A 17,883-nucleotide genomic window follows, 5' to 3' on the forward strand; every position below is an offset into this window, starting at 1 on the left:
AAACTGTGCATTGCCCACACAGCTGAAGTTTCACTTACTGCCCTCTGGAGTAAACAGGTGGTACTACAAGCTTGCATTTCTCAGGAATCTTCCTTGTTACGGTCCGGGGGCATGCGATTAATTGTGTTAATTTTTTTAATGCGTTATTTTTTATAAAATTGCTTGCTGAAATTAAGAAAAGGTTGTTCATTTATTGTGATCTCATTTATTGAGAAGTTCTTGCTGGTGCACTGGACTTATGTGAGATGCAGCCTACAGTGAATACTAATAACAGGCTTCCTTTGACACACTGTGCATTAGTGATGTCACAGCTTTTTTTGTGCTCTCTGATACAGCTCTCCGGGACACCAAAGCTTAGACTATAGAAAACATACCAGCTTTACAATGGGTCTTTCAACGCAACATGCAAGAAAAAGGTTGAACAAACATCAAGAAAGAAATTACTTTCACTAGTGTCAGTCTATGCATGATGCATACTGATCAATATAAAATGTAAATGTTGATTAAAAGTTAATGTTGTTGTGATTAAGAATACCGCGTGGGATCATTTTGCCATTTGAACAAGTGTTGTGGCACTTTACGGTGTCAGTTTGTGTGTCAAGTTTGCCCACTAATGGGTACACAGTAAATAAGAGGCATTCTGCTCTGCTAGGTCTCCCTCTGGTCTTGATGAACTCTGTGCACCAACTTTCACACTGCTTGCGCAAGAAGTCTGCTTTAATAAATGAGGTCCATTAGCATTACAAAGCGTAGTGCTGAAATGACGGCCGAGCTGGTGGGCTGGACATCTACGAGGGGGTCTGGGCTCACCACCTTCCCAGACTCAGAGATACACACACTGGAGAAAAGAAGAAAAGCAGTTTGGATGAGATAGATTTGGATATGATGTTACACTTTGCAAACTGAAGGATGAAGCCTGTGTACACCACAAAACAAGTCCATATAGATACTACACTGGGTTAAACAGATTTACACATGTAGATGCAAACACACCTGCATACGTGATATTCGACAAGCAAAGACACTCTTCACACAAATGTATGGATACTTGGACTCAAACCACTGAGGATCGTCACATGGCAAATAGCAGATGGTGCAACTACAAATACACCTGTAAGTCAAATCTTTCTTATTATTAAATACAGGGTCCAAAGGTCTGAGAGCACTAGTGAAAAAGCTTTGATTTTGAATTCTTTTCTAAAAGCATTTTTTTTTTCCAAAACCTTTTTTTTCCTTCAAAATCCTAAAATTATATTTCCAGGTTTTAATAATAATAATAATAATAAACAAGGTAGCCTCAGACTAGACCCCACTTCAGTTGCATTTTGTTTGTTTTTTGTGATGTATGCTTGTTTATACACTTAAACAATGACAATTAACATTTCTACAATAGAACTAGTTATCTCTTCTCTTTGTTTGCATTCTTCATGTCATTATTGAAAGCAACTCTGTCCTGCTTTGTCCAGATGTGAAGATGCCTTCAGTGCTCTTTGGAGTGATTTTGGCCAATGCGATGGTAATGTTTGTCTCTGGCTTACATCATTGAAAATCAATAAGTCTATCAAACTGCTCACTTTATTCCTGTGGCTTATTTTCAAGTGAACTTTATTTTAAATAATCAGCTCTTTGTATCTTGCTTTTTGTATGTTTTACAATAAAGATTGTTGGTATGTGTGAACCAACTCAGTCCTGGTCAGACGGGGCCGAAAGGGGTATTTTGGGTGAGTAAACGCTGTACTTTCCCTCTCAGATAATTGCTGTAATGTTAATGGTGGAACTGGAAAGTAATTTTGAAGTCACATGGCCATCAGTGTTGATTGTCACTTGATAGAGGTCTAATAAATTTCATAAAAGGGTATAATGTTAAAGAAACAGGATTATGATCTATTAATTCAGTTCTTAAAGAATTAACATTTTGGAGGGAACCCATAAAAAGGAGAAGTTGACCAAAAATGAAATTTCTGAAATCATCAACTCACTTTTATGTTGTTCCAAACCCATATGACATATTTCCTGTTTTTGTTTTGTGGTCAAATGTACCTTTGATACATATATATTCAGTATATATATTACATTATATGCCAATTTATTAATCTAATTAATTGCATAAATAAAAGAATCTGAGAAAGGCCCTCTAATAACAATAATTCAATATGTAATTATTAAATATTATGAATAGTTATTTATTTGATTTGTTTTTATTAATCTGTCTGAAATATCTTTACTCTAAAGTATACATGCATCAGACGGATGCATTTGGAGCATCTCACTTTGGTTGCATCACGTCTTAAATACTGTGTTTTTGTGTCAAGATAGATGTATCATCAAACAAAATAAAACATTTATTGCAGAATTTTTTGTAATTGACAATTTTTTTTTATATAATTAATCCTAATACAGTTATATTTATACTGTATACACAGTGTATTATAAACAGTGCATTCAGAAAGTATTCAGACCCCTTCATTTTTTCGCATTTCTTTATGTTGCATCCTTATGCTAAAATGATTTAAAAAAATTTAATCACATCAATCTACACTCCATACCCCATCAAAACTGATTTTTGGTAACTTTGAAAATCTATTAAAAAGAAAAATCTGAAATATCACCTTTACAAAAGTATTCAGACCCTTAACTCAGTACTTCGTTGAAGCACCTTTGGCAGCGGTTACAGCCTCAAGTCTTTTTGGGGTAAGATGCGACAAGCTTTGCACACCTGGATTTGGCGACATTCTGCCATTCTTCCCTGCAGATCCTCCCAAGCTCTGCCAGGTTGGATGATGACAATTGGTGGACAGCCAGGTCTCTCCAGAGATGTTCGATTGGTTTCAAATCCGGGCTCTGGCTGGGCCACTCAAGGATATTCAAGGAAGAGTTGTACCTAATCCACACTTGCATTGTCTTAGTTGTGTGCTTAGGGTCATTGTCCTGTTGGAAGGTTAACCTTCAGCCCAGTCTGAGGTCCTAAGCACTCTGGACCAGGTTTTCAATAAGGATATTACTGTGTTTTGCTGCATTTAGCTTTTCTTCAAACCTGACCAGTCCCATGTCCCTGAAAAACACCCCCAACAGCATGATGCTACCACCACCATGCTTCACCATTGGGATAATATTGTGCAGATGATGAGCAGTGCCAGTCTGAGAGTCCTTTAGGTGCTATTTTGCTAATTTTAAGCAGGCTTTAATGTGTCTTGCACTGAGGGGAGGATTCCGTCTGGCCACTCTGCCATAAAGCCCAGATGTGTTGCAGTGACGGTTGTCCTTTTGCAAGTTCCTCCCATATCCACACATGATATCTGGAGCTCTACCAGAGTTAACATCGGGTTCTTGGTCACCTCTCTTGCCAACGCCCTTCACCCAAATTCAATTTCCAATAGATTGAATTTTCCACAGGTGGACTCCAATCCAAAAAAAGTTGATCCAGAGAAATGTGATGCACTTGAGCTAAATTTCAAGTGTCATTGCTAAGGATCTGAATACTTATGTCAATGTGATATTTCAGTTTTTTATTTTTAATAAATTTGCAAAGTTATCAAAAATCAGTTTTTGTTTTGTTATTATGGGATATGGAGTGTAGATTGATGTGAAAAATATAATAATTTAAAGCATTTTAGCATAAGGTTGCAACATAACAAAATGAGAAAAAAACCTGAAGGGGTCTGAATACTTTATGAATGCAATGTATATATATATATATATTGGTGTGCAGTGGAGCCATTGTTAAAATGACAAAATTATCTGTATCTGTCTCTGTATTAGAATAGATCCGTGTGTGGGCGGAGTGTAAACCGGAAGTGCATCAAAACTAAATGAGAATGATAGGACACCATTATTTAGATAAATAATAATAATAATTATAAGCTAATAATAATAATAATAATAATGTCAAATTTATATAATAACTTTCCAGAGTTCAAGAACACTTTCAATTCTTTCAATTCAAAATTATTACATTAGCACAGTTTAAAGAACAAGAAAAGAATATTTCAGTTTCTTCGTTTTACAGAAGGAATATTCCTAATCGATGAATAATCTATGGAACATTTAAACCTTTATAGAGCATTTAAATATTTTTCGGAATAAAGTCTTAACCAGATAATTACCTTAATCACTGATATGGATATAAATATTGTCAATTTTAAGAGATGGATACAGACGAGCTGTGACGTGAAATCACTACAGGTCAGGAATTTAACATCGCGCTCAAGTTTAGGCTATAAATAAATACATGAGAATCACGTGTGAACCGTGTGATACAGTAACAGACATTTCAAGAAGTGAAAAGTATATATGATGTCGTATCTTTATTAATGTTAGACTTGACAAGCTAGAGACAAGCACAATTAACACAAACAGCAAAAGGAGTCCAGACCGCGCCAAATCGATCTGAAATCACACCGTGCACCTTTTCATTTATAAGGTTTACACTTTAGAAATATTGGCTGCACAGATTCATAAATTTGTTGTCATTTTGGAAATGTATATTTATAATGTCGCTTTATCCTTGTGCCTCTTGGATAATCAGTCAAACAAATATTTTTGTATATTATTCAGATGAATCCTTTATTCATTTTGAAGTCATTTTCCGTGCCTTTCCGAATAAGATATTCTGCCCTAATATATATATACTATATATGAATCTTTTTCTTGAATTGGATCATCCATTTCATAAAATGGTCTGAATGATTCGTTCATGAGCCAGATCTTATTCTCGACTTCAACTCACTGAATCAGAGATCAGGTCCACTCAATGGCGGGAAAGATTATCAGTGAATGAATAATCAATGAATGTAGCGTTCAAGTCATATTGTTTATTTCAGGGCTAGTCAACTGGCAACCATCAACCAAAATCTGGCACACCAATCATCTTTGGCTGTCCGACTGATTTTGATTAAATCTCCCCACAGTCTGAACCATCCGAGAGCTCTCAGCGCAAAACTCAACGTTGAATTTATCAATGCTCAGCGCTGTGCAACAGCATTCAACAGTCATCAGCTATATGGACCGGGGCGTGCATGTTTAAGCTTTTCCTGCTATATAGCTCAGTAACAATGCTTTGAAAGCATGAACAAGAAACATTTATGTTAGCATTTGATCAAATCTTAATCTATCAAATGTGCTTATGCAACACATGTGGTCAAATCTACAGACATAATATAATGGAAGTGGTATCAGCTCATTATCTTCTTCAGATCTTATTCAACAAAAGGGAAATCAATGATGAAAAAAAAAAAAAACATAGTTTAATGAAAATGCAATCAAAGGTGTTTTTATTTAAATGTTATTTCATTTAAAGCTTGAAAGCACCAGTCTCCATTCATTTAAAATAGCCTACATAGTAAAAAACAACCAGTATTTTTTCTTTTTTTTTTTTTCTTTTGTGTTCCGTGGAAAAAAATAAATCAATTCAGTTTTGGAAAAACATGAGAATGAGTAAAAAAAAAATGTGGAGATCTATTACTTGAACTTAGTAGTAAGTGTACTGAATTGGATTAACCAAACATGGAATTATCTGGGAAATAAACTAGAATATTTTACAGTAATATTTAGTGATATCTAAAATCTCAGCAAGTTGTCATTAAATTCTGGTAAGTTTATCTCTCTTCACACATCTCGTACAGATTCTGCCGACTCAAATATTCTACTACGCAAAGATGCAGTGTACCAGTTTGTGAACACATCTTTCAGTTTTGAACAAGCTTTGCGTTACTGCCGTGGTCAGTTCGGTGCCCTCACAACCTCAGGGGTCAAAGAGGATGAGGAGGGAGCCCAGCAGTTGCTCTCTAATCCCGTCCTGAAGGGCCCCATTTGGTTTGGAACCAACAAGAGACAGAACTCCACCGCCCATCTGGCCCATTCCAAACAAAGTAAGTTATGTTCTGTTTTGTGCAAAGTCCAACTTCACGCAGTGAAAGTTTACTGTAATGTGTCTCTTCATTAGATTAATTCTCATCTTTCTGATCACAGCAACAGTCCTCTCGGGCTTATCTTTCCAGTCTAAGGATAGCTTTGCTTGTTTGAACATTTCTTTCCCAACGCTGTCGACAGTGAGTGTGTGCATGCGCCTGCAGTGGGATCCGCAGCACGAGAACATCTCCACTGTGTTCTCCTACGCAGCGCCTGTTTTTATCAATGAATTTCAGCTGCGAGGAAAAATAGATGAGTCAAAAGGAAAGAAATCTCCAAAAAAGGTCCGACTAGCACTTCTCATTAAAGGACAACACAATCCTTACAAAGCCGAGTTTCCTCTTGATAAAGACTGGCACCATGTTTGCGCCACCTGGCGTGCGAGTGATGGATTTTGGGCTATTTATGTGGATGGAAAAGAGGGTGATTCGGGGATCGCTGGGCAAGCTAATCCCAGGGACATCCATGGAAAAGGGATATTTATAGTAGGGCAAGACCAGGATACCTTTGGAGGGACTTTTACGGAGCCATTTGTGGGAAACTTGACTGATCTGAACATTTGGGATGTAGCTCTGGAGCTAAAACAGGTGCAGGCACTTAGTGCATGTTCAGCACTGACCAATCACAGAGCGATCTTTAGATGGCAGGACCGGAAGCTCACTGTCAATCCATCTGTCAAGAATGTGTCTTCAACACTGAACTGTCCAGGTAAACTTTAAAATTATCTTTCATTTTATCCATCCATCCATCCATCCATCCATCCATCCATCCATCCATCCATCATCCAACCAACCATCCATCCATCCATCCAACCATCCATCCATCCATCCATCCATCCATCCATCATCCAACCAACAATCCATCCATCCATCCAATCCATCCATCCATCCATCCATCCATCCATCCATCATCCAACCAACCATCCATCCATCCATCCATCCATCCATCCATCCATCCATCCATCCATCCATCCAACCAACCATCCATCCAACCATCCATCCAACCAACCATCCATCCATCCATCCATCCATCCATCCATCCATCCATCCATCCATCCATCCATCATCCAACCAGCCATCCATCCATCCAACCATCCATCCATTCATCCATCCATCCATCCATCCATCCATCCATCCATCCATCCATCATCCAACCAACCATCCATCCATCCATCCATCCAACCAACCATCCATCCATCCATCCATCCATCCATCCATCCATCCATCCATCCATCATCCAACCAACCATCCATCCATCCATCTTCTGCAAACAAATGATGCTTGCTGAGTTTTAAATTACTTATAAATTACTTATAACAAAGGTGTCCTAGCAGAATGAACACAGATGTACTTAACATTAACTTTGAACAAGATCCACTAACATTTGACTACCAGAACATGTCCAAATATGTCTATATCATTTATAAATAATATATGAATATAAATAAAACAAATGCTATTGTTGTCATCCCAGATATGTATGAATTTCTTTCTTCTGCAGAACACAAAGAAAGATTTTTAGAAGAAATTTTTGATTGAATGGTGACCAAAATTTTGAAGCTCCAAAATCCACATAAACACAGCATTAAAAAAATAATCCATACGACACCAGTGGTCCAGAAATCTATATATTTAGAAACGGTATGATTGCTGTGGGTGAGAAACAGATCAATATTTCAAAAGATTCATGCATGTCGCAACCTACTGGGAAGGGAGGATAATCATCGTAAAGTAGGGCTTAAATATCGATCTGGTTCTTACCCACATATATCATATCACTTCTTTAAACCACTGGAGTGCTTTTTGTGAAAAACTGAGACTAACTGACTAATTTACTTATAATTTGTACCCCTGCTCCAGTTCTCAAATCAGACATGGGTATATGACTTCATGACTTATGGTTTGCAATATGCTTGAGGACTAATGACAATTGATATAATTGGCATCCAATCTGCATCTTCTGCACCATATTTGATTTGAGAGCTGTAGTGAAGGTGAGGATTTTTTGTCTTTTCTTTTCATAAAGCTATAAAAAAGCTACTTGGAAAATAGCACTTTTTATGTCGCTTTTTTGTTCTTTTTGGAGCTTGCACTATGAACTGTTGTAACATGTAAAAGATATATGAGAAGATTCTTTTTAAATTAATTTTTTGTTTATTCCATGGAAAAATAACAGCATAGATTAGGAAAAACAAGAGGGAAATGTCTATTCATGTCTTATATATTGCTTCTGTGTTTCCGCAGGGCCCCTGAAGCCAACACAGGTACAGAAAGAGGAATGTAAAGTTTTTATGGGCTGGTCTGGTGATCAGCCTCAGTACAGGACTGTCTCCTGTACAGACTCACTCCCTTTCATCTGCACAATCAGTAAAGGTGTGTGTATGGATCTGCGTGAGCTGTATAAGTATGTGTGGGTTATAACAACTGATGCTATTTTGGATTTGTATGAATATTTGAGGATGTTATTGTGTAGTTTTGGAGTCTGACAGTGCTCTCTGGTCAACAGAACGCTATCTGAAGATGAAAGAAATGCGAGAATCAATGAGTTCCAACCCAAGCCCCTTCATGCAATGTCTCATGCAGCTTGGCATGGTATACACCTGGATGTCATTTATACATAAATATGTCATTAAGCATTTCTTTCTCTCACAAAGTTTCTCCATCATTTACTGATAAAAAAGAGTCCCACCATGGGATAGATGAATGAGTATTGAACTTGTTCACCTGGAGGTTTCAGAAGTTTCTGTTCCAACCAGTCGTCATAGGATTTGTAAATATTTGTAAATTTCTAAAGCTCTCCAGACATCAAAGTGTTTATGTTACACATGCTGTCAGTCAATACGTTCATGTTTTACGTTTCAGGGACTATCCAAACATATAAAAATATATGTGTTAACTAGGTCTGTCAATTGATTAACAGTTGTAATTTGTAATTGATTTAATTACATGATATGCCGATTAATAATCCATTTAATCACAATAAATCGCATATCAATATTTGCTAAAATTGGCCCCCAAATTCAATGTAAAATAACTAGGGTTGTTGATTTATAAAAAATAATGTGTTAAAAAAATAACGCAATTAATCATGCCATCGACCTGTACATACATTCCGAAAGAAGGAATGTTCCTACCATCAGAGCAATTCAAGCTTAATGTACCACCGCCTTGATGTTTTTTGAGAATCTGTGGCAGTAGGGGGCAGTCAGCGCTCCAGAAGTACAGGCAACATGCCTCGTCAAACCAGTGGGAGCATGCAACACAGTCTTTCACAGATGACACGGTCTTGTGCTTTACGTGCTTTTTGAAGCGTAAAATCTTTGGCACCCATTCACTTGTATTGTATGAACCTACAGAGCTGAAATATTCTTCTGAATGTATTGTTTTTTTTCTGCAGAAGAAAAAAAAAGTCATACACATCTGGGATGTGTGAAAGTGAGTAAATGAGGAGAGAATTATCCATTTTGGGTGAACTTTCCCTTTAATTCGATTGCAAATTTGAATCGATTAATTTAGATGTCAATATAGTGTTTGTTTGTTTTTCCATATCATTGAACATAAGCCTATCACTGGCTTACAGTCCACTGTAATGCATTTTGCAATTGAGTTTGTCAATTTGTTCGAGGTTTGAGCTGTTTTCACAGGATGCATTCTATTTTGGAGTGTCTCTGTCACGTTTCATGGTTTTTAGCATCTAGTTATAAATGCTACATTTTAAGAATGCTTTGTCAAGTTAAATGTAGTTTAAACTTAAAAAAAAAAAAAAAAACAAGCCTTGAGACCCGTGTATATTTTTGTGCTCAATCAAGCTGTCTTTGGACTGGTGTTGGACCTGGACTGAAAAAAACCCCACAAACAGCTACTGAACATATTTATAAGCCACTTCGTAAAAAAAATAAAAAATAAAAAAGTGGCTTAAAATAAGCACACATGGCAACACTGTTAGTTGCCTGCACAAATGCACTTTGGCTGTACACCTGGACCTGCGCTGATGATCCCCTGCTGACTGCAACTCGCAAACACATAAAAGGAAGTAGCTACTTTAGGCCTGAATTGCTCCATTCTTTTTACGGAATTTATGTTCAATCCGGGGGCATGATAAATTGCGGTGATTTAAAAAAAAATAATAATTGCACTGAATTAACGTGTTAAATCAACAGCATTGATGTAAACTTTAGACACAAATTTCTACAAATGATCACAGAAACTGAAAAAACAAAAATAATGTTGTTGCAGTCTGTTATCGTCTAACCTGTATTCTGGCCTGTCTATCTCAGACCACAGAGGATGTGCTGTTGGATACTGTAGATGGGCCGAGTTGGACCTCTGTTTCCCATCTGTTAAACATGTCTGAGCAGGCTGTTTTGAAAGAACAGAAAGAACTGGAGGGCAGGGACATGATCTCTCTCATCCATGTGCTCTCTCGGGCCGCTGATCTGCCCAGTACAGCCAACCAGAGCCGCCATGATGCTGAGAAATTCGGCCAGAGCTTCATCACACTGGCAGAATTACTCCTCAGCCAGGACAATGCCAGCAAATGGGACAGCATCAAAGAGGTGTTTTTTACTGATCTCAGAAGGAAAACAATGATTTACATATTTAGTTTGTATAAATACACTGGTGGCCAAAAGTTTGGAATAATGTGCAGATTTTGCTGTTTCGGAGGGAAATTGGTACTTTAATTCACCAAAGTGGAATTCATCTGATCACAAAATATAGTCAGGACATTACTGATGTAAAAAACAGCCCCATCACTATTTGAAAAAAGTCATTTTTGATCAAATCTAAACAGGCCCCATTTCCAGCAGCCATCACTCCAACACCTTATCCTTGAGTAATCATGCTAAATTGCTAATTTGGTGCTTGAAAAACACTTGCCATAATATTAAACACAGTTCAAAGCTATTTGGTTCATTAAATGAAGCTTAACATTGTCTTTGTGTTTGACTTGCCACAGTATGCAATAGACTGGCATGTCTTAAGTTCAATAATAGGTCAGAAATGGCAAAAAAAGAAACAGATTTCTCTAGAAACTCATCAGTAAATAGACAAAAAGGCTATACTATGCTTGAAAATCCCCCCAAAAACCCTGAATATTTCATACAAAGGTGTACACTACAGTCTTCAAAGGACAACTGGCTCTAACAAGGACAGAAAGAGATGTGGAAGGCCAGATGTACAACTAAACAAGAGGATAAGTACATCAGAGTCTCAAGTTTGAGAAATAGAAGCCTCACATGTCCTCAGCTGACAGCTTCATTGAATTCTACCCGCTCAACACCAGTTTCATGTACAAGAGTGAAGAGAAGACTCAGGGGTGCAGCCTTATGGGAAGAATTGCAAAGAAAAAGCCACTTTTGACACAGAAAATCTAAAATAAAAGGTTAGAGTGGGCAAAGAAACACAGACATTGGTCAACAGATAAATGGAAAAGAGTGTTATGGATCTTAAACCCTTTGAGCTTTGAGTAAGATTCATGAGAAGTGCCCAACAGGACATATATGGCAAGTGCTACAGGAAGTGTGGGGTGAAATGTCACCGGAGTATCTGGACAAACTGACAGCTAGAATGCCAAGAATCTGCAAAGCTGTTATTGCTGCACGTGGAGGATTTTTTTTATTAGAAACCTTTGAAGTAGTTTGAGTTCTGAATTTTTTTTTCAAATTGTAATAGTAATTTTTCACGTTATTAATGTCTTGACTATACATAGTGATCAGTTGAATGCCACTTTGGTGAACAAAAGTACCAATATTACTTCCCATAAGAGCAAAATCTGTATATTATTCCAAAATTTTGGCTGCCAGTATATGTATATATACATATATATAAAATAATTACTATTCTGCACAAAGAGATATGATTTATGAGATAATAAATAATAACTTTTACCATTACATTTTTTATTTCTGTATATTATCTTGTCACATTGCATAGATACTTGCTTATTTTTTGTAATCCGGTAGCAATAATTAACAATTATTATTAGGTCATTAACCTATTTCTTTTAATACTAAACATTAAAATATGAATTTGAAATGATATACATTAAAGTTAAATAACATTTGATTTCATGACTTGATCTTATTCTTATATACTGTATATAAATAATATACTCTTAATACCTGATGCATTTTTGCTTCTCAAGTTAATTAATTTGTTTATATATTTTTCTGGACATCAAGACAAAAATACTGATTAAGAAAATAATGTTTTGCAAGCATGAACTAATGATTTTAACACAGTCTCATGACAACTCCTAATGTTTTGTACGGGATGATGAAATCTCAAAGCAGTAGTTCACCCAAAAATGAAAATTCTCTCATCATTTACTCACCCTCATGGCATCTCAGATGTGTATGACTTTTTCTCTTCTGCTGAACACAAATTAAGATTTTTTGAAGAATATTTCATCTCTGATGATTGTGTCTTTCAACACAATCATACCAGATATACTCCGGACTAAGTTAAACCAACTCCCTGTTCCCACCTCTACCTGTCAGTGGATTACCAGCTTTCTGACGGACAGGCAGCAGCTTGTGAGGCAGGGAAAATTCACTTCCACCACCTGTACCATCAGCACTGGTGCCCCCCAGGGATGTGTGCTCTCCCCACTACTCTTCTCCCTGTACACCAATGACTGCACCACCAAGGACCACTCTGTCAAGCTCCTGAAGTTTGCAGACGACACCACTGTCATCGGCCTCATCCGAGATGATGATGAGTCTGCGTATAGAAAGGAGGTTGAACGGCTGGCTGTCTGGTGCAGTCAAAACAACCTGGAGCTGAACACGCTCAAAACAGTGGAGATGATTGTGGACTTTAGGAGGAACACCCCAACATTGTCCCCCTCACCATTCTAAACAGCACTGTGTCAGCAGTGGAGTCATTCAGGTTCCTGGGCACTACCATCTCACAGGACCTGAAGTGGGAGATACACATCGACTCCATTGTGAAAAAGGCCCAGCAGAGGTTGTACTTCCTTCGCCAGCTGAGGAAGTTCAACCTGCCACCAGTGCTGCTGAAACAGTTCTACTCAACGGTCATTGAGTCTGTCCTCTGCACTTCAGTAACTGTCTGGTTTGGTGCAGCCACGAAATTAGACATCAGAAGACTACAAAGGACAGTTCGGTCTGCTGAGAGGATTATTGGTTGCCCCCTGCCCTCCCTTCAAGAACTATACACTTCCAGAGTGAGGAAAAAGGCTGGTAAAATCACTCTGGACCCCACTCACCCTGCCCACTACCTTTTTGAACTGTTGCCTTCTGGCCGGCGCTTCAGAGCACTGAGCACCAGAACCGTCAGACACAGGAACAGTTTTTTCCCTCAGGCCATCCATCTAATGAACAGTTAAATTACCCCCATTGAGCAATAATTATGTGCAATACACAGTTTAATTTTAATTTAAATTATATTATCCAACTTATCCACTTCTGCCATTACTTACATTGCTCTGTACATAATATACTGTTTTTTGTTCTTTATATACAGATTGTATTAGATTTGCACTATGTGTGTGTATGTGGGTATGTATGAAGGTGAGTGTATGTACGTATATGTATAATTATTTATTTTGTGTTCTTTTTTGTTTTTAATTACCTATGCCTTGCTGCTGTTTTTTTTGGTATTGTTTGTATTGTTGTTGACTGGAAGCTCCTGTCACCTAGACAAATTCCTTGTATGTGTAAGCATACTTGGCAATAAAGCTGATTCTGATTCTGATTCTGATTCTGATTCTGATTCTCTGTAGGTCCATACAATGCAAATGAATGGTGGCCAGATCTTTTAAGCTCTAAAATACACATTAAGGCAGCATAAAAGTAACTCACACCACTCCAGATGTATAATCCATGTCTTCAGAAGCAATAGGATATGTGTGGGTGAGAAACAGATCAATATATAAGTCCTTTTTTACTATTAACCTCCACTTTCACTTCCACATTCTTCTTTTTTTTTGTGATTCACATTCTTCGCATTCTTGGACAGGGAAGAGAACTTAAAGTAAAAACAAGTACTCTGTTTCTCACACACACCTATAATTTTGCTTCTGAAGATGTAGAGTAAACCACTGTGGCCTTATGGAATACTTTAATGCTGACTTTATGTGCTTTTTGGAATTCCAAAGTTTTGGTACCCATTCACCAGCATTGTTTGTACCTATAGAGCTGAAATATTCATCTAAAAACCTTCATGTGTGTTTAGCAGAAGAAAGAAAGTCATGCACATCTGGGATGGCATGAGGGTGAGTAAATTATGAGAGACGTTTCAATCTCTAAAAACCTGTATCCCAATAAGATTTCATAAGAATTGGCTTGTATGAAAAGGTACAGCTTTTATTCTAAAAGAGACCAACCAATAAACAAACAGAATTTCAAATCGATAAAATACAGACATCAAAGTTGAGCTGTTCATTGTTACCTCATTGAATTCCTTTATGTATCTGTTTGTTTGTGTTGTGATATAGGTAGTAAAGGGGCCGATGGCTGTGATACAGATTGTAGACCGTATGATGAGCAACCTCGACTCTCTGCTCATGGAGGACACAGACAGTGTGCAGATACACAGCCAGCATATCAGTGAGACACACAGTCACACAGATGAGGAAATGTACACAGACACACAAAGACACAAATGCAGCCCAAGCACAACAATGTCTGTATTTCAGAGTTGCAGGTCCAACAGAAGATTCTCTCTGAAAGTTCTGAAGGATCTGTTGCTTCTGAGTTTTGCGGGTCAGACATGGGAAAACGTGACTGCATCTCTGTACCAACTAAAAATATCAAGGAACTTCATAATAGTGGTAGGATATGTTACAACACATTTCATTAAAGATTAAGTAGACCCAATCCCATAGAACACAAAAAAGAAACATGTAGAATGCAAAAGCACCAATCATAGTATAATAAATGTTGTTCCAACCTGTGCGCTATATTCCAAGTCTTCTGAAGACATATGATGCTCTATGTGTGTGAGATATGACTTCACAGGGCTTGAAATTTAGTGCACAGGTTGAAGCGAGTATGGACTACTTTGATCATACTTTTTTAAACTGTTACTGTGATTTTGTGAAGCTTGAAAGCTTCAGTCGCTATTCATTGTATTTGCATGGAAAAAATGACAACATTCTTCAGAAGTTCTCCATTTGTGTTCAATGGGAAAAAGAAAGTCAAACTGGTGTGGAAAAAGATAAGGGTGAGCGAATAAGGACAGAATTTTCCTTTTTGAGAGAACTGTCTCTTTAAGTATGGAGTTTTTAGATGAAAATGGACATGCACATTAACCTTTTGCAATTTTCTTCTCTTGATGTGTATTTGTTGTGCTTGCTTAGGCTTCAAAAAGGTGACTTTGCTGAATACATGGTACAGCAATGTGAAATGCCTCTCAGAAAGAGAGGAGAACATTACCTTTTCTCCTATTGTCACGGATGGTTATCACAGGTTTGTCATGGTTTGTTCACTCTATAATGTGGAGAATTGCTGTTGAGTTAATCTTCTTTTTCAGTGTCATGCTTTATTGTCATATTTGTACTGGGATTATGTGATTATATTTCAGTTATCGGGGAACAGTCTTGGGTTCGTCAATCATCTCCAGTACAGTGTTGGGAGATGGACAGCCAATCAGCATGGCCATACACTTCACACTCCAGCACAGGAGTCAGGTAAAGGACATTTCATGTGTAATTTCAGTTTCTCAGCATATTTTCCAACATTATATGTGAAACTACCTTTGGCTATAATCAGTCAGACATCACTATAATGGGCTCTTAATACCAATAAAAGCAATATAAAGTTTTAGTTCACCCAAAAAGGATTTTTTCCCCCCCATGGAACACTAAAGGAGATTTTGCAGAATGAGTGGGTTAGGTTAGGGTTAGAATGTGTTGTTGGACAACTGGCATTATCACTGTCATAGCTGGCTTCAGCTTCAATGTTTCTCTTTTTGGCTTCCTAGAACACTTCAGTGACAATAAAACCCATCTGTGCTTTTTGGGATTTTGACCTGAAGTAAGTGACTTTTATTGATTTTTTTATTTTCTGTTTTATTCATTCACTATTTATTTTCCTATTTACATTCACTCAACTGTTTAAATCTGGTTCCTCAGGCCAGAGCGGGGAGGGTGGTCAACTAAAGGCTGTGCTGTCATTTCCACTCACGATAACTCTACTTCCTGTTACTGTAACCACACTACAAACTTTGCTGTACTGTTGCAGTTATATGATGTCCAGGTAATGATGTTTCATCTGCTTGTGAAACAATCAGCTTTTGTAATATGATAATATGAGTTGACAGTTTTGAACATTTACAGTGTGTCTATCCCCATTCAACCAGATGGATCTGTCCAAGCATGCCTAGACATTAACTGCATGGTGACGTTGCCAAGAGGGATAACTTGCTCTAATATATCTATAATTAGTAAATAGACTAGGGTAATAGTGCTTAAATTAAAAGGGATAGTTCACACAAAAATAAAAATGTTCTAATCATTTACTCACCTTCATGCCATCCCAGACGTGCCTTTTGCTGAACACAAAGAACATTCTAGATTTCAGAATATTTGTGCTCTGTAGGTCCATGGTGACTAGAATGTAAAGCTCCTAAAAGCATATAAAAGCAACATAACAAGTAATCCAAGTGACTCCAGTGGTTAAATCTATGTCTTGAAAAGTGATATAATAGGTATGGGTGAGAAACAGATCAATATTTAAGTCTTTTTTACAAATGTATAAATCTCCAGGTTCACTTTCACATTCTGCTACTTTTGTTTTTGGCTCTTCGCATTCTTCATGCACATCACCACCTACTGGGCAAGGAGGAGAATTTATTGTAAAAAGGACTTAAAAGTTTCTCACACACACAATCTGTTTCTGGACCACACCTATCATATCACTTCTGAAGTCATGGATTTAACCAATGAATTCGTATCCATTATCTTTATGCTGCCTTTGCCCTTTTTGGAGTTTCAAAGTTCTGGCCACCATTCACTTGCGTTGTACAGACATACAGAGCTGAAATATTCTTCTAAAAATCTTCATTTGTGTTCAGCAGAAGAAATAAATGACATTTCAAATGTTTATTATGAATATCAATACAAATACCCCATATATTGGGTGTATGATAATATGTTTATGGTTTATTGATAATTTAATTTAGTAAAAAAAAAAAAAATAGAGAGAGATAGCCCTATGTATTATGCAGGTAAAACTTTACTTACAGCAGTTATATGCATTTCTTTGAGTTTTATTCCATTTTAATCCCACTTCCGTAAATTCAAATTTATATTACAGTTCTGCATCAATTTTTTTCTACCTCAATTCAAATCCAGGAAATGAATTCTGAATGGCACACAGCCCTGGTGAACTGTTGCCAGTTTTTCAGTAGTTATGTGAACTGTGCACTAGACACTGTTTGTGTGTGTTGTAGTGGAGTCATGAACATGAGATAAGTCTGCAGATCTTTGGTTTGATTGGCTCTGGGGTGTCTCTATGTGGACTGATCCTCACGCTGATTCTCTTTGTTGCTGTTGGGTGAGTATATGTCTGTGAGTGTGTGTGATTTTCAAACATATGCTTTGAGTATGAGTACGTTAACAAATTCATATGGGTCTTCATAACTTTGAATATGCAAAAAATAACGGCGCTACTCTCACATCCAATAACCATTTAACGTCCATGTGTGGGAATTGTGTTATTTCTGTTTCTTTGTCTCTCTCTAGTGTTCCAAAGTCAGATCGCACTACAATTCACAAAAACCTGATCGTGGCACTGGCTGTAGCTCAGTTACTGTTCATTTTCAGCGACTGGGCTGTCGGAAACCAGGTGTGACTTTTATTACATCTGTGAATATTCTCTGCCACATGAATGTATTTTAGTATGATCAGTTTAGTTTAGTTTCTGTCACTGCTTCTTAGATGTACTGAGAAAAATCAGGCTCAAGAACTGTAAAAATTAAAGTTTATTTATCAAGGATTTGTTTTGCTTTA

General features: G+C 37.2%; 1 protein-coding gene across 2 annotated transcripts in view; it reads left to right on the top strand.

Moving 5' to 3' along the window:
* Positions 1 to 876: 876 nt before the first annotated feature.
* The window catches only part of LOC127630616 (adhesion G-protein coupled receptor D2-like), a 29,304-nt gene continuing 12,297 nt past the window's right edge, over positions 877 to 17,883 (top strand). The window contains exons 1-16 of one of the 2 annotated variants that reach the window (XM_052108236.1): positions 877 to 1,113; positions 1,467 to 1,516; positions 1,661 to 1,721; positions 5,622 to 5,867; positions 5,968 to 6,615; positions 8,151 to 8,279; positions 8,413 to 8,498; positions 10,184 to 10,462; positions 14,368 to 14,479; positions 14,569 to 14,703; positions 15,232 to 15,340; positions 15,456 to 15,561; positions 15,855 to 15,907; positions 16,006 to 16,129; positions 17,325 to 17,428; positions 17,617 to 17,719. In XM_052108236.1, the coding sequence (XP_051964196.1) occupies positions 1,041 to 1,113; positions 1,467 to 1,516; positions 1,661 to 1,721; positions 5,622 to 5,867; positions 5,968 to 6,615; positions 8,151 to 8,279; positions 8,413 to 8,498; positions 10,184 to 10,462; positions 14,368 to 14,479; positions 14,569 to 14,703; positions 15,232 to 15,340; positions 15,456 to 15,561; positions 15,855 to 15,907; positions 16,006 to 16,129; positions 17,325 to 17,428; positions 17,617 to 17,719 (2,418 nt within the window). In that variant the 5' untranslated portion in view covers positions 877 to 1,040. The remainder of the gene's footprint in view (positions 1,114 to 1,466; positions 1,517 to 1,660; positions 1,722 to 5,621; positions 5,868 to 5,967; positions 6,616 to 8,150; positions 8,280 to 8,412; positions 8,499 to 10,183; positions 10,463 to 14,367; positions 14,480 to 14,568; positions 14,704 to 15,231; positions 15,341 to 15,455; positions 15,562 to 15,854; positions 15,908 to 16,005; positions 16,130 to 17,324; positions 17,429 to 17,616; positions 17,720 to 17,883) is intronic. The other variant, XM_052108237.1, reaches the window with a different exon arrangement.

This window comes from Xyrauchen texanus, chromosome 37 (genome assembly GCF_025860055.1).
Source record: "Xyrauchen texanus isolate HMW12.3.18 chromosome 37, RBS_HiC_50CHRs, whole genome shotgun sequence".
In the NCBI taxonomy this organism is placed as follows: domain Eukaryota; kingdom Metazoa; phylum Chordata; class Actinopteri; order Cypriniformes; family Catostomidae; genus Xyrauchen; species Xyrauchen texanus.